Source organism: Spermophilus citellus (assembly GCF_964194105.1).
Source record: "Spermophilus citellus genome assembly, chromosome: 3".
Taxonomy (NCBI): domain Eukaryota; kingdom Metazoa; phylum Chordata; class Mammalia; order Rodentia; family Sciuridae; genus Spermophilus; species Spermophilus citellus.
In genome coordinates, this window is record NC_138184.1 from 158,446,968 (window position 1) to 158,464,155 (window position 17,188).

At 34.6% G+C, this 17,188-nt stretch overlaps 1 protein-coding gene and 1 long non-coding RNA gene across 2 annotated transcripts in view; one reads left to right on the forward strand and one right to left on the reverse strand.

Moving 5' to 3' along the window:
• Positions 1-17,188, forward strand: part of LOC308643996 — a 117,857-nt gene that overhangs the window by 78,807 nt on the left and 21,862 nt on the right. The gene's annotated exons all lie outside the window — the stretch shown is intronic.
• Positions 17-17,188, reverse strand: part of ZNF277 (zinc finger protein 277) — a 136,632-nt gene continuing 119,460 nt past the window's right edge. Inside the window, exons 7-12 of the mRNA XM_081284580.1 lie at positions 16,423-16,555; positions 7,045-7,112; positions 5,365-5,461; positions 3,711-3,753; positions 2,363-2,537; positions 17-1,027 (exon numbers count right to left, since the gene is read on the reverse strand). Of these exons, the coding sequence (XP_081140706.1) occupies positions 841-1,027; positions 2,363-2,537; positions 3,711-3,753; positions 5,365-5,461; positions 7,045-7,112; positions 16,423-16,555 (703 nt within the window). The 3' untranslated portion in view covers positions 17-840. The remainder of the gene's footprint in view (positions 1,028-2,362; positions 2,538-3,710; positions 3,754-5,364; positions 5,462-7,044; positions 7,113-16,422; positions 16,556-17,188) is intronic.

Here is a 17,188-nt window from a genome sequence, read left to right on the forward strand (position 1 = left end):
CTGTTATCATTAATTTTGTTAGGTATTATACTGGTATTGTGGTTATATTTTGTGGCAGTTTTTAAACAGTGTCATAAATCTATTAGTAACATATACATTGGATGGAAAAATAAAATTGATTATATTAATGTCCATTTTAGGGGACTTTTAACAACTCTAGACAGAAGGCAATAATGACAATATAATCAGTTTTTGCTCATTTTTTTTTTTTTAACCTGGAATTGAACCCAGGGACACTCAACTACTGAGCTACATCCCTAGCCTTTTTTACTTTTTGAGAGAGGGCCTTGCTAAGTTGCTGAGGCTGGCTTGAACTTGCAATCCTTCTGCCTCAGCCTCCCAAGTTGCTGGATTTATTACCACTGTGCCCAGCTTGATTATTACAAAATGGTGTCCAATTTGTACATTATACAGATCTCTGATTTTTTTTTCTTCTGTAGCTCTTCTTTTTATCATTACATTTATGGTTTACAAATATAGCAGAGAAACCACACTGTCAAATTAGTGACTTATTGGATGAAGGAAGCCTGTGGGGAGGAGGCTGAAACAACTCGTTAAAATCAGGCTTATGAAAAATTTAAACATTTCTTTCTGGATTTTTTATTATAGATAATTATTACTTTAATGAAATGAGATGATTTAAGATGATGGGTCACACAATATAACTATAGCCAAAATATAAAAAGTCCTCATTTTATTTTTCAACTTAATTTTTTGAAAACAGCATTCACTACAAAAAATCATTTCATCAAGAATTAATATTTTGCTGGTGTTCAAATTTAAACTATTCTATAAGTTTCACAGAAGAAAAACATGAAACTGTTTCTGCAGAAGTTTCTTCTAGTTTTTCAAGCACTCTTGAAGCAGCAACTGGTTCAAAATGCTACTTTGTTTCAAAGCATCTAGTTTAGATGTATCTTCACTGATAATGGGAACATTTTCATTTTGTTCCTGAGCTGTCAGGTCACTTTCACTGTCAGACAGTGTACACAAGAGAGTGTCATTTTCATAGGTTGGAAAGTAATACCTGTAAAACAACCACAGATATATTGAATAACCTAACTAATAAACTGTCTAGAAAATTTCTAAGTTGTTGAACGTAAACATACATTATTATAATTTTGCTAGATTCTCTTACTAACAATGTCATAAAATTTTGCAAAGGTTTTACCGGAGATGACTTTGACTATCTTTCCTTTTTTTTTTTTTTTATCTAACATGAGCCTTGCAAAATCCAGTCTTGCTACCTACCATTCAGCCTCTACTTGATATCTATTTGATAAGAAACACTATCTTGAAAGGCAGCCTACTACATATTGGGTAGCTCTAGTTGTTAGATAATACCTCCTTCATATGAGAATGACATCCCTTTAATTTCTACTCAAAAGGTTCAGTTATTCCCTATATAACAAAGTTAAAAATAGTTACTTTATCAAACACAAACTCTTCAAATACCCTATGAAAATATTAGGTTTCTCCTTGTGTTCTGTTTCCTAATCTAATCATTACTGGTTCCTTCATATCTAATCTCTGTAAGAAGAATTAAAAGAATGGGATACCATTTCAATCCGAGTAGATATGGACTCTCACAAATCTTGAGATTTTTCTGAAGGAGAAAGACTACAGTTTTTTGACTAGTGTTTTGGGGGGACCTGATTTAACATTCTCTGAGAATAGAGAAACCTGGGTAGCTAGAACCCCATAGCTGGTTTCCCCAGCTGAGGTTATCAAGAATGATGTGGGAGCTAGCCCAAAAAGGTTAGACTGTTAAAAGATACTTGGGAGTCTCACAACAGCTCAATAGGTACATATCAGATGACCAACTGTTTAATTTTCAAAGTGCCATTATGTAACAAATATACAAAAGTCTAGCAGCATGCATATCCAGAGTTATTTTATTTCTAGGAATTTACCTAAATGAAATAATTAGAATAAGTGCACAAAAATGTAGGCATATATAAATATTCATTCTATCACTATTTACTATTTATCAAAACAAAAAGAAACAACTGAAATATCAAAAAACAATTAGAATATTAAAGCCATATAATGGAATATTTAGAAAGCATTAAAAATGATACAACAGAAAGATGGTTACAATATTCTGTTAGTGAAATATAATTTAAAAAGTCCATATCTACTTCTGTATCTGTCTATAGCTATATATATTGCCACACCATAAAGTATGAAATAGTTGCTGTTATTTCTAAGGGATTATTTTAAGATAAAGTTTTTGAGGAATGAAAATACTTGTTTTTACACTACATATATATTCCTTTTTTTAAGTTTAAAGAAATTAATTAAAGAGATGGAATAAAGAAATCAGAGCATAGAAGTTTATACCTATTTTGGAATTACTTACTCTAGTTGATCCCATGTCTTTCTTTCAGGAAGTAGTGAAATATGTTTAGTTTCTTCCATGTGAGTCCTTAGGTCTGATTTGGATTTGAATTTCACATGGCAGCCATAACATCTACATTGGTGAACTTGTCTTCGAATGAAATTGACCAGTTTTACTTGCTGATAGAAATTTAATCCTGAAAATGACAGCATATAGAATCATTAGACAACTGGTCAGACCCATATTGCACTGCTATAATTTCTTTTCAATTGAAGTTTAAATTAAATTTATATTTTACACTGTTATGTAAAAACATAAAACTTCTACATTGTTATGGGTTATCATGTGATGCTTAGCTACATGTTTAAACTGTAATGTTAGATCAGGATAAACATCTATTTCCTCAAACATCATTTATGGTGAAAACATTCAAAATCCTTTGTTATAATTTTTTAGAGGACACTTAATTAACCAATCTGAAGAGGCAGTGCAATTATAAAGCATACCAAATAATTCGAGTCAATACTTACAGGGCTTATGTGCTCAGGACTATTCTAGTCACTTTCCATATATTAATATATTTTATCTTCATGAAACACCAGCAGGTAGTAGTATCATATCTATATTACATATTATTAAACTTTCCAAGGTTTCATGGCTAGTAAGTGGCAGAACTAGGATGTGACACCTGGCTATTAGCTCTAGAGTGATGTTTCTGACTACTAATTACATATACAATGTATATACATGTCTGTAAGAGCAACACAACCAAGAGTCTAGGCAAGTACAGAATACGCTGAAATGTGACAAGTGAGAACTTCACTGAGATCCATGAGGAAATCAGTACTATATAACTCAATGTCCCTAATTCTTCCATGTAATGATACTGAGAATGATTCAGTTGGATATATGTGTAATGAATAATGGTAGCTACACTGCCAAACACTGCAGTAGGTGTTTTAGATACATTATTCACTATAATGTTTTTCTGACCTGAGTTCCAAGGTAATACAGCCAGTAAGTGTTGGAACTGGAGTATGAACTCTAATAGGACTTCAAAAATCTGTGTTCTTTCTATTGGTCTTCTCCACTTTATGATAGAATGAACCATTAACTTATATTTCCTAGAAAGCACTTATCCATTTAGGAAAGTGAGCGAAATTTTATGTGAAGGAAAACAAACCAGTTTTGAATATTATAGTTCAAAACAGATGAGAATCACTACTTCAGAGAGCTCTGGTAGGACCATCTATACAGACCATTTTGGCTGTGTGCTCTCCAATCACAGCTATAAAACACAGTCATCATGTACAGGTCGGCTTATTAAAAAATGCAGCATCATGGAAAATAACTTCCAAATCAAACTTACCAAGTTCTGACTTTATTTTGAGGAGATTAAATTCATGTGCATCCTAAAAAAAGTAATGAATACACTTGTAAGCATATGAATTATTTAACCTCTCAGGATAAAGATATAGATAGCTTATAGGAGTTGGAGTACTCCAGAAATAGCTTGAGTTCATCATCTTCCCCTTTTGAAATTTTCTAAATACTTCACCTCACATTCAACTTCTTTTTAAAGCACAGTCCACAGAAATCATATCAGTAAGTTAAAATGTTTTAATTATTTGTAGCATATAGCTATAGTTTTCATAATTTACTGTGTCTGAAATATGTAGTCTGGTAAAAGTGTGCAGGTAAGATGTTGTTGCTCTACTGCACAGGGAATCTAGACTAAAATTATGGATACAGGTACTTTGTTCCACAAGCAGATAGGCAATTTCACTCATTTCTGTTTTCTTTTTTATGCTGTCAAATACACAACTTAAACGTGGAAGTTTGTCTTCACTTCCAAATTCCTGTAAATCATACTTCCTTTTGATTTTCACAATGCAGAGGCTTGCTTTATTCTGTTTCCTTTCTGCAATTGTGTCAATGTTTTAATATATAAGGTGATGAAGGAGGGACATCATCTAACTGTGATGGCCATCACATGCATGATCATCAGGAATTTATGATACACTGTCACTGAAAGTGACCAAGCAGAGGTTGAAGCCACCTATTAAGGATGGGATCCCTACACAGCAGAGGGTCCTGCAGTTCCTTTTAACTGAAAGACACTAGGCTATTAGCAGTTAAATTTAAACAGAAAACTATACACACATATTCTGCTTTCATAAGGGTGAAGACCTTTCTAAGACTACCCAGGTTCTTATTTTACTGAACTAAAAAAGTTTAGGAATGAAGAAGAGAGTATGGTCCACTGTTGACAAAGGTAGCTGAGAGCAAGAGATGGAGAGAATATCAGAATCACTCAGAAATATTTTTCTATTATAATCACCTTTCAGCCCTCAAGCTGATATAAATTATTATGTTCCCCTTCCTTACCCTCAGAATATACTGAAGATCAGAGGTGTAGGGAGTATGTCTCTCTTAGGTATACTGGATGAGTAAAATTTAGGACTATTAGCTTCAAGCTTTACTAAAATGTAAAAATGGCACCCAGAATGAAAAGCAGGCTGGGGATATACCTGAATTTCTTCTCTCCAAATCTTGATAACTGAAGGTTCTATAAGACCATACCCTGGACACTGTTAACTTACTACCTTCTCCCCCATTCTTCCAGGAATGTTAATGGCAACATACCTGTTCTTGATTTTCCAGTTAATAGTCCTTTCATGCTTTCTCCAGAAGCAATGAAAAGACTCTGAATCTCTATTGTTATAGTTGGGTACTGTTATTTTTTATCTTGTAAGCATCTCAAAGGTGGGATGGTGTTAGTGGTCTGTGTAATCCCAGTACTAATAGGCACCCTGGTGTAGTCATATATACTAAGTAAACCGCCCTGCACTCTGGTTCTCCTTGATAGACCTGTCCTGTCTCTTCTGTTTTGATTATTTGCTTAATGCAGTTTTACAAATGGAATAATGATTGAGAAAACAAAATATAAGCAAACAAAGGTGCAATAATTATCAGCTTCCTGTCAGAATGAAACAAAATTAAAATGTATAAAAGCATCTCACCTCCATGTGAACATATAATTTCTCAATTGTTTCTGCTTGATTTTCACAAAATAGACAGACAGCAGAGACAGGATGTTCTTCCCAATCAGACCATTTACTGGGGTAAAAAGAAAGAAACAAACAAGAAGCATGGATATTCTTTTAAATAAGAGGCTGCATTACATGGCGACTTGGTATTATTTTCTCATCCCTGGAAAATGCTGCCAATCTCAACTCTGACATTTTGGTAAAGATTGTCACATCATATTATAACTTTCTGCTATAGCTTTTGAAATTCAAAGCAGCACCATGAAATTAAAATAAATAGAAAACAGGTGCTGCTCCATTTTCTCATATTTGCCATTCTTCTGAGCAGCTATTTCAAGATAGAATCAGTGCAATGTTTTCCTGAGACAACTAGGTTTAATTTGTAAAGGAAGCATATCAAGAGATGTGGTGCTTGCTCTCATTAACCACAAGCACTAAGCGCATGTGCTGTGAGGCTCGTGTGATGTTGGGAGCCCTTCTGCATGACAAACAATGCATTTTCAAAAAGCAAAATATGTATTTTTCACAAGGGAAATACTGATCATTTTTAAATGGGCAAGTTGTAAAACTGGTTTTAAACAGAGAACTCAAAAAGTATACATGATCCCTTTTAGTACTTCCCAGATCTACATGCATGTATTTTTGAAATACTTCTTGTCAAGTGAATAAAAGTAAAAATGCCAGTGTGGAAGAATTGTGAAGACAAGGAACTATCCATTCAAATTCAAATGGGAGAGTTTCTCTTGGCAAGTTTAGAAATAATCATTGTTTTGACTTTGAAGATCAACCTAACCTAATTTCCATTAAAGCTTCCCAATTAGAAAACAGTGAATACTTTCCCTAATCCTATGCATTCAGGTGGGAGTCACCAGCCCATCTGCTCAAGGTCATGACTATTAATATTTATAATGTTTTATGTCATTAAAACTTCAGCATTCATCTATTAAACATTGTAATTAGTATGTCCTAATGGTAAAGAAATATTTTTATTATAGTCTGGAGGACTCACTACCTAAATCTTTCTATATCAAGTAAATTTAGCAAATGGTACCTCTGCAACTTTGGACTTTTTCACTATTAAAATAATCTCAATCCAAAATCCTGGGAGAGAAAAAAGGTCAAATAGCTTTTATTAAAAAGAGAATGACTAACAGTGAATCCTTTCAGGTTGAAAAGAATACTTCTTAAACTTGTAATTTCAAGCAAAGTAGCTATGTATGTTTTAAGTTAGTAATCAATGGGATAAACACAGAAAAAGATTAACTTCAATTAGGTTATATTCTATACTCCAAAGGTATAGAATATAACCTAATATAATTAGGTTATATACTCCAGTGAGAGTTCCAAGGTCCTAAGATTTCAGAATCTGGAGATCAACTGAATAAGCAAGGCATTTTGGGATAAATTTTTTTCTGAATTATATATAATTGTTTTGCTAATTTAGTTGGAATAACTGTCTTTCCTATTAGATTTTTCTGTAAGACTTATTTTGAATTCACATTCTTTCCATATTACATGAAAAAATGCATGGCTCAAAGAGGGGATTTTCTTTCTTTTTATTTTTTCTCTTTGGAATGATAGTTTTAGACCAAACCAAAGCATTATCTTCTTACTCTTGAAACACAGTAATTAATTAGCAGCAACAAGTCTTACTCTTCCTGATGGTCTAGGAACTCCCCATCATCTTCCAATTGAACTTCTTCCCATGATTTTCCAAGTTCCTTTGTAGGAAGAATAGTGAGTAAACAGATTGAGAAAAGGGGAAAGAAGACAGAAAATAGTCATAGAACTTAAACGAAACAAAACAAAACAAAAACAATCAAAACCCCCCCAAACTAAAAAGCCAAAAGTCAAACCAAACTCACTCAAATAGTTTTGAAACAATACAGGTAGGATATATTAAGATTTTTATTTCAGTGATAAGAACAGTTATATCCTAATAAGCTTTCAATGTTTCTCTTTTTGTAGAAGCAGAAGTATCCTTGCAATCAAGTTCTTTTCTTTTAAATTTAAATCAGTGTTTTCTCAACCCTGGGTATGTATTAGAATGTCTTGTGAATCTTTAAAAAAAGCCACCATATCTCCTGACAGAGATCTGAAACAACCTCCTAAATGGACTGTTTCTACTCTAGGGCCTCTGTGGTCTATTTCCCAGACAGCAGCCACTGTAGTCTTTCAAAGGATACTTCTCTGTATGTACAAACCCTCTTACAGCGTCCCATCACTCTGAACAAAATTCAGATCTGATGATGGCTTATGAGACCTCCATAGCTTCCTTGTCTCCATCCTTATTTCCCAATACCTCTTTTCTTCCTCAATTTACTCCAGACCAGTCTTTTTGCTGTGCCTTGGACACAGCATAGTTACACCACCCAGCTCTTTCATACTTGTTGCATCCTCTGCCTGAAATGCTGCTCTCCCATGTGCCTCCACTGGCTCAGTCACTCTGGACTCTGCTTAAACCATCCCACCTGAGCCTCCTTGGACTACTATGTCTAAAACAATACTCCTCTTGCAAGTTACTTTTTTTTTCCTTCTGTCATGTTTTATTGTTTTTCTAAGTACTGATCACTACCTTAAATCATTGTCTGTATCTGTATATTTTCTTATTTGTTCACTTCCCCCACTAGACTGTCCAGGAGGATGTGGCCTTTGTTCATGCATACAGTGGGTACTAGAAAGTATTTTGTGAGTTGGATTATAACTGAAAAAATCTAAAAATTTGAGGACAACTTAGAACTTACCTCAACAGTATTTTGTAAGATGACTAAAAGATGTCTATAAAGCACATAGTACTGGCCATGAGTAGGTGCTCAAGTACCCATTCAAATCCCTTTTATCCCTTACAGTTAGTAGAACAATTCTCCCTTGTGAAGGCTCTGTCTGGCAAGCCTAGTCCCAATTCCAGCAAAACTTTATGGAGTGAAGAGCAGGAATGATTTCTTCTGGCCCAGTGATTTCTTTTGAGCTATTCCCTGTTTTTGTCCTGTCTTCTCTCTCCACCCAACTTCAAACTATGCTAGGCAAAAGCAGATGGTGCACCATAGAGGAATGTAGAAGTATTAATGGACACCTTTAAGCAGGAACCTCTGGAGGGGGTCAATTCCAGCTTGACTTGCTATAAGCACAGGTAACAGTATTCAATATCCTTCTTTTGGAAAAACACCACCCAAATTCACTTAGTTATGAATATTCATTTTTCTCAAAAGTATTCAATAAACTAAAAACAAAGAACTGTGAGTACCATTATGATTTAGGGGGAGAAGGAAAAATATTTTTTTTCCTTTTAGGTGTAAAATTTTATTATACTAAGGGTTTTAATATCAGTAATAATTATTCCACCCAAGCAACTACTGAGAGCAATTCTAACAGTTCACTAACACAGATACACTTTTCTTTGAACAATGAAATACTATCCCGGCCAGCTTGGGCACCAGCCAGATATATTTGCAGAACATCCTTTAGCTTGAAATAGAAATTTATTGCTCAGCCATCTGTTAGAATTAAGAAAAGTTTTGAAAATGTTTTCTATGTGTTTGACTAGTCATGTTTTAAGGCCCTGTGAGTACTTTGCAAATTACATGTCTTCTCTTCTTCTTGGCATCATTAAAAATACTGGATCTGTTTCCAAAATTTATCAGTTCCCTTTTATTATTTTCTCTCTTCTTCCAAAGAAACTTGTTCAGTCTCACGTGGAACAGAGTAAGCATATGCTTCATGATAGGCAATAACTTGTCTCTGGTGAGTGTGTGGTTTGGATTCAAGTGAATGTTTGAATGTTGCAACTGAAGTATTTGTAATTTGATACTCTTTGGTCCATAACTACAAATGACCCATCCATACGACCTGTACTGCAAGGGTATGCTCTGAAATGGTCTCATCTCATTCTCTCTTTTTACTTCTCTGCTCCCTTACTCTGCCTCTTCATTTCATCCCATATCTCACTCAAGAAGGTAAGAGATAGGGTTTGGCAAGCTATTTTTTCCCCTGAAGATTCAGTTGCTTTACAGTCCAAAAATCTTTCAGTGGTGTTCAACTAGATCATATGAAGGAAAATATTGAAGTGTTAGTTTCTGGAGCAGTTTTTTAAGCACTCAGCAATATCCACTTAGTTATTATTCTTTAAAAGTACTTCTTGTTTTGAAGATGATTTTTTGAAAGTAGTTTTCTGAAAGCAATTTTTTGGAAATAACTTTTTAAAATCAAACACCATATTGAGTATTCTTTTCTGCTCAACCACAAGATTTCTGCATGGAGAGGAAATTTATATGTTCTTTGCCCAGGTTTTTATAGTACCCCCTGCCAAATATTTTCAAGTAATCTGGCATTTACTTAATAAAGTTAATCATTTTTTAGCATCAACCAGAATGTAATTAATTTCAACTTTACCTTCCTGTGAAGCACATAGTGTGCTAAGATGAGGTTAAGATGATTTTAAAAAGAAATTACAGAGAAAAACTGTCTCATGGAGCCCATCATCAATGGGGTCCCACTGGTATAGATGCCAATACAATTTTCTAAAACACACCATTTTTTTTAATATCTTCTTTTTTTTATTGGTTGTTCACAACATTACAAAGCTCTTGACATATCATATTTCATACATTAGATTCAAGTTGGTTATGAACTCCCAATTTTACCCCATATACAGATTGCAGAATCACATCGGTTACACATCCCCAATTTTACATAATGCCATATTAGTAACTGTTGTATTCTGCTACCTTTCCTATCCTCTACTATCCCCCCTCCCTTCCCCTCCCATCTTCTCTCTCTACCCCATCTACTGTAATTCATTTCTCTCCTTGTTTATTTTCCCGTTCCCCTCCCAACCTCTTATGTGTAATTTTGTATAACAATGAGGGTCTCCCTCCATTACCATGCAATTAGTGATACCAGATTTCAAACTATATTACAGAGCAATAGTAACAAAAACAGCATGGTACTGGTACCAAAACAGGCGGGTGGACCAATGGTACAGAATAGAGGACACAGAGACTAATCCACAAAGCTACAACTATCTTATATTTGATAAGGGAGCTAAAAGCATGCAATGGAGGAAGGATAGCATCTTCAACAAATGGTGTTGGGAAAACTGGAAATCCATATGCAACAAAATGAAACTGAATCCCCTCCTCTCGCCATGCACAAAAGTTAACTCAAAGTGGATCAAGGAGCTAGATATCAAATCAGAGACTCTGCGTCTGATAGAAGAAAAAGTTGGCTCCGACCTACATATTGTGGGGTCGGGCTCCAAATTCCTTAATAGGACACCCATAGCACAAGAGTTAATAACAAGAATCAACAAATGGGACTTACTTAAACTGAAAAGTTTTTTCTCAGCAAGAGAAACAATAAGAGAGGTAAATAGGGAGCCTACATCCTGGGAACAAATTTTTACTCCTCACACTTCAGATAGAGCCCTAATATCCAGAGTATACAAAGAACTCAAAAAATTAAACATTAAGAAAACAAATAACCCAATCAACAAATGGGCCAAAGACCTGAACAGACACTTCTCAGAGGAGGACATACAATCAATCAACAAGTACATGAAAAAATGCTCACCATCTCTAGCAGTCAGAGAAATGCAAATCAAAACCACCCTAAGATACCATCTCACTCCAGTAAGATTGGCAGCCATTATGAAGTCAAACAACAACAAGTGCTGGCGAGGATGTGGGGGAAAGGGTACTCTTGCACATTGCTGGTGGGGCTGCAAACTGGTGCGGCCAATTTGGAAAGCAGTATGGAGATTCCTGGGAAAGCTGGGAATGGAACCACCCAGCTATTGCCCTTCTCGGACTATTCCCTGAAGACCTTAAAAGAGCGTACTACAGGGATACTGCCACATCGATGTTCATAGAAGCACAATTCACAATTGCTAGACTGTGGAACCAACCCAGATGCCCTTCAATAGATGAGTGGATAAAAAAAATGTGGCATTTATACACCATGGAATATTACGCAGCACTAAAAAATGACAAAATCATGGAATTTGCAGGGAAATGGATGGCACTAGAGCAGATTATGCTTAGTGAAGCTAGCCAATCCCTAAAAAACAAATACCAAATGTCTTCTTTGATATAATGAGAACAACTAAGAACAGAGCAGGGAGGAAGAGCAGGAAGAAAAGATCAACATTAAACAGATACATTAGGTGGGAGAGAAAGAAAAATCTATCATCCATAAACTTAATAAGATGTTCTGAAGGTATCATTACAGATAGTAAATTTGGACTTTAGAGTATACTTCCCAGAGTTATCATAAAGCATGTAAACATCATTACAGAACATCAAGAATGGCTTCTACACTATTAACAGGATCTTTATTAGAACATTTGGCAATAAATTAATCTTTCTTGCCATATTTGGTCTCTCTGGATAAGGACTTTTGGTCATGCTTTTATTGCTGCAAGATATTATTCAAGTATGAACCATCTGTGATATTATCATTCTAAACGATATAGGAAAAGGATGTTTATCAATAATGTTTTGAGCCAAAAGGACAACAAAAAAATACCTTTCACTGTCAAATTTCCAAACTGAAAAGCATAATTTTACAATTTCTGTGGTGTTCAGCACAACATGTAAGAATTTACTTAGGTAATATAGTATCAAGCATTTATCAAACTCGAGAGGAAAATAGAAATATATGTTCATTAGTATATTAGGAAATAAGCAATTACCATGTGACATGGCCCAGGCTTCCCTAAAGCACTCTACTTTGGTACTGTTAAATGTATGGTTTATTACAGGAATAAGACCCAAAGAGAAAAAAAATTACAAAAAATAAAGCACATAACTCTTTAATTAAAATGCTGTGCCTGCTAATGAATCATTTAGGAAAGCAAAGGATGCAAGAAAAACAAAGTTTGGAAGCCATATCAATAAAGATGTTCAGAACACCCCCTCAAACCCCAGCATCAGATGGCTTATGAACAATGAGAGGGTGGAAGAAAACATGAAAAAAAAAAAAAGATCCCAACCAGCACACTCACCCCAATACACATACTTACATATGCTTGCACACAGACACACACACACACACACACACACACACACACAAAGTAACAATTAAAATGTGAACAAATTAGAGCGAACTATAACAAAACCATGAGAAACAGGTTTAAGAGTCTACATTTATTATACGTGGCTTTGTATATTTTAAGAGTAAAACATTTTCAAATGATAAAACAATGGCAAAAAATTAATTCTCTTTAGGAAAACTCAGGACTTGATACATGAGCACCATGGGAATATGTAGCCAAAAGCTGAAAGATGGCAAGCAATTTGTTGCCCACTGAGGCAGGAGTACATGACTATTGAAACTTACTGGTACTTTGTCCCTTAACCACCCTATCTTATTGAACTCTTTTGTTTGTGAGAAAACAAACCGAGAACTTGAAGTAGATAATCCAGACTTTGCAAAGAATTTTTAATGTATTTGCAAGCCTGGCTATTATTCAGAAAATGGATATGAATTATTAAACATGGAAATAATCTCACCTAAAAAGAAAAAAGGAACCTGTCCATTTGGCTCTCCTCCCTTGATGACTGTTGGAAAGTCTCTTGCCAGGATATCCTGGACACTTTCATCACTGCATACTGGAGATTCTATAGGTGTTTGGGAGGGGAGGAACTTTATGGAAGGATGACAATTATTGCACATAGGATATAAAACAGGTCAAATACTGACTATGTAGACACCATTGCAAGGTGTTCAAACACACAAGCTTACTTGTCTGTCTCCCATGCCAACCTCTGAACTCTTTGAGAGCAGTGATCAAATTAGTCATCCTGTCTGCAATGTTTTACTTTCTGTTCTAGCAGCTGTGTCCTGGAAGGCACTTAAATGTATGTAGAACATATGATATGAAGCCAATGAAGTGGATGTCCAGGTGCCAACTACCAATACAACAATCCTTCTGTCTTTTGTGCACAATCATGTCAGCCTTTTCCCTCAGAGGAATAAACCATAAATGTCTCATTTACTAAAACTTTTTAGTATTAGCATTATTATTATTCATTGCTTAAGTAAAATTTTATATTACTTCATATTAATGACTTTTCTTTTTTCATGTTAAATGGACTTTAAAAGAAAACAGAGAAACTGTTGGCCCTCTTTTTTTTCCCTCTGATTACACATTACTACTATTGGGAACACATTACTCTATTTATATTCACATTCCATGTATTATAATACTTTCTTTTACAACAATATTCTTTAAAATATTCCTAGAAAGTTATTAAGATTGATGCCTCTTGTAAGCACTCCTCTAGTTCAGGCATTACATATCTTTAGAGACTTTACAGGCTTCTTCAATCATTTTCAAAGATGTTTACAGAATTCTCATAATACTAAGGCATCACAACAAATTTAAGTTCCTCCCCCAAATCTCTTAGATACTGGCTATCTACCCTATTAGGAAGGTGCACAGTGCTACTTAGGCTATAGGTTTATAGGTGAGAGACTTAATGCACAGATTAAAATTAGCTTACTTTGATGTTGGGTCACTTTTTAGTTTGTTACAAAAGAGGCAAGGGAGGGTAAAAATATCATTATGAAATCAACACCACTACTTGACCAAAAAACTTAACCAAAAGCATAAGATGCATTATCTGAACAAGAAAAATGAAGAAAACTGATGCAGAAGATAAATACTTTTCATTGTTATATGAACTTGAGAAAAATTACTTATCTTCTGTGCTCCAGTCTCCTATTCTATAATATAGGCTTAATAATAATACCTGTGTTGTACCGGGGTTGAGGCTCAGTGGCACAGTGCTTGCCTAGCATGTGTGAGGCACTGGGTTTGATCCTTAGTACCACATACAAATAAAAACAAATAAAATAAAGATATTGTGTCCATCTACAACTAAAAAAATACCTGTATCATAGGGATGCGATTAGGATTAAATGATTTAATATAAATATCTAAGTTTAATATAAATACCTAGGATGGTGCCAGCCCATAATAAGTATTCTAATAGTTACTGGATTTAAAAAAATGACTTGTGTCAATAATACCCTAAAGGTGTGATTTAATTTCATTTTATATTCATTAAAACTTTATCTTCTCTTTAGCCATCATTTGCCACAGTAAATATGGATACTATGTGGCCATTACAATCTAGCATACTCACCTAGATATAGCTGGCATTCCTATTAATTATTTCAGTTTTGACAGTTATATTACTTGATGCCCTGGGAATGAAATAGACTTTTCAAAAAGTGCCAGTAGAATATTATTGTGCAGATTCTTTAGAGCATCCTTTAAAAGGTAAATACCTCCAGCTATACAATGTTCTACTAATTCTAAGCTTTTGAATATTAGCTTAAAACAGTCCCATAAGGAAGAACTACTAACTTACTATCACAATTTGCTGCAGTAGTTCAATACTTCTTAGAAATAAGACTGAAGTCCACTCCCTATTGGATTAAGCTAGGCCCTGAAGCAGCACTTGCTCTAGGAAGTACAACTGAATGATTTCAAGAGAACTCAAAGGGTGCCTTTGCCTTTAGCTGGTTGTAAAACATTTGAAGCAAACCATGGAAACCTCCCAGAGTCAATCTTCAAACACATGCTAAACTTGCTTCTCATGGGGAATTTCAGTTTAACATTATATGGATGTCAGAACAAACAAAAATTCCACCCTAAGAGTAGAGATTTCCAACATAATTCAGGATATGCTTCTTTCTATCCAATAGATAAAAGGGCTGATTATATTCAATTAGCCTTCTGTGGCCAATGAGTTTACATTTTAATTCATTCATATTGAGAGGAAAAAAACCAAACCAAAACCAATTTTTATTGCTTAAGAAATTATCAGTTAAAAACAAAACTCCCCATCTTTCTTTCAGTCCCTCTAGAGAATTACTTAACTCCTTTCTTTGTGTGAATAGTTTCCTTCCTTTGCTAAATAGAATTAAAAAGTTGGGGAATGGAGGGTAGGACCAGTAGTATTCCCTAGTCATTGTGACAATCCAAAACCCCTTCCCATATTTCTAAGTACCCAATGTGGCATATGCTTCCAACTGAATACCTCTTTTTACCCCAAAAGACTGTAATCTATAGAAGCCAGCAAATGCTATCAAAGTTTCTGGGCAAGGAGAGCTTTCAATGCTTTTAAAATCCTCAGAGAGGTAACCTGGTTAGTTCACCCTGCCAGGCAAACAAATAAAAGTTGCCTTGCATAGTCAAATGCATTGGTTTCCCTAAAAATGACTCTGGAAATAAACTGGGCCAGGCCCTGTGTTCAATCCCCATACTACAAAAAGAAAAAAGCTGGTTCAGCTGGGTGCAGTGGTGCATACCTGTAATCCCAGTGACTTGGAAGGCTGAGGCAGAAGGATCACAAGTTTGAGGGCAACCTCAGCAATTTAGCAAAACCTTATCTCAAAAACAAAAACAAAAACAAAAAACAAAAAAAGAAAAAGTAGTGGCAGGAATGAAGTTTAGTGGTACAGCACCCGTGGGTTCCATTTCCAGTATCATAAAACAAACAAACAAAACAAACAAAATAAAAAACCACCCCCAAACAACAACACAAGTCAAAACGGGTACAAAGAATAATGATGATACACATGTTTTTAGAGAAATGGGAGAGTCTTTTAGTGGGGAGGAAGGGAAAGAGTAAAGAAATTGCTTTTAAATAATCATCTTGCATAGCACCAGTGCTCAACAAATGTTTTTGGAAGAGAATACAGTAGTCTCTGGCCTCAAGTTAATAGATAAGGTGATAAGTGGAGGATGGTATGTGGACATCCAAATGATATATTTTTTTCTTTTTTGGTCACAATCACTGTGGGTTCTAGAACATGACATTTGTACTATATAAATACTTGCCAGATCAAATGTAAATCAAATCAAATCATGTTTTGTAAACCACTGCTAACTGCTGCTTGAAGGTGTTCCTCAATTATATTTTAACCCTTGTGCTAATTTCTTATTCAAACATTAGTTGGCCTTTAGGAAGATTTTGTTTGTAGAACTGCAATTAAATTTTAAATTATGAGAAGAAAGCTTACCAAGTAATTGATGACATAAAATCTGTCATATTCTCTGTTCTTAGGATTGATTCTGCGATGCTGCTTTTTTCTCATGTGATCTCTAAGTGTATTTTTGTCCCTAAAGTTCTTCTCACAATATAAGCACTGCAAACTAAAAGAAATACACAAACATTGTTAAGATTAAACAAGTTTCTTGGATAGTGACTATAGGAGACCTTTATTGAGGTTGTATTTATTCATTTTAAGTCATAAAAATATTCAAACTACCTTTGTTGGAATTATCTTGTTGCTTTAGTAATCAAACTACTAGTAAATAATTATAATAGCAACTAGCACTGACTGTCTCTATTGCATATGATAATTAACACATGGTAGGTATATCCTGTAAACTAATTTGCAGGTTTGCCAGTCCCTAGTACCTGTGGAAGTTTTAAAATATTTGCTCTGTTGTTACTTTCTGATTTCTAAACTGAATATTTAAATTTTAGATTTTTTATAATTTCATATATATTTATTGAGCACTTATTAGGTGTTATGAACTGTTATACATATATATGAATAAAATACACGGTAGCTGTTTTTATTATATCATTCTCATATGCCTTCTGCTTGAATATCTCCATTAGTAGGGAATTCATCACTTAATAAAGCAGTAATTACCAGTATTGAGCAGATTACTAACAAAAGTGTTTTTTTTCTTACCAAGTCTGACAGCTGAAACTGCCTGCAATTTTTATCTATCAGTCATCAGAACCACAGAGTAAATCTAATCTCTTTTACATGA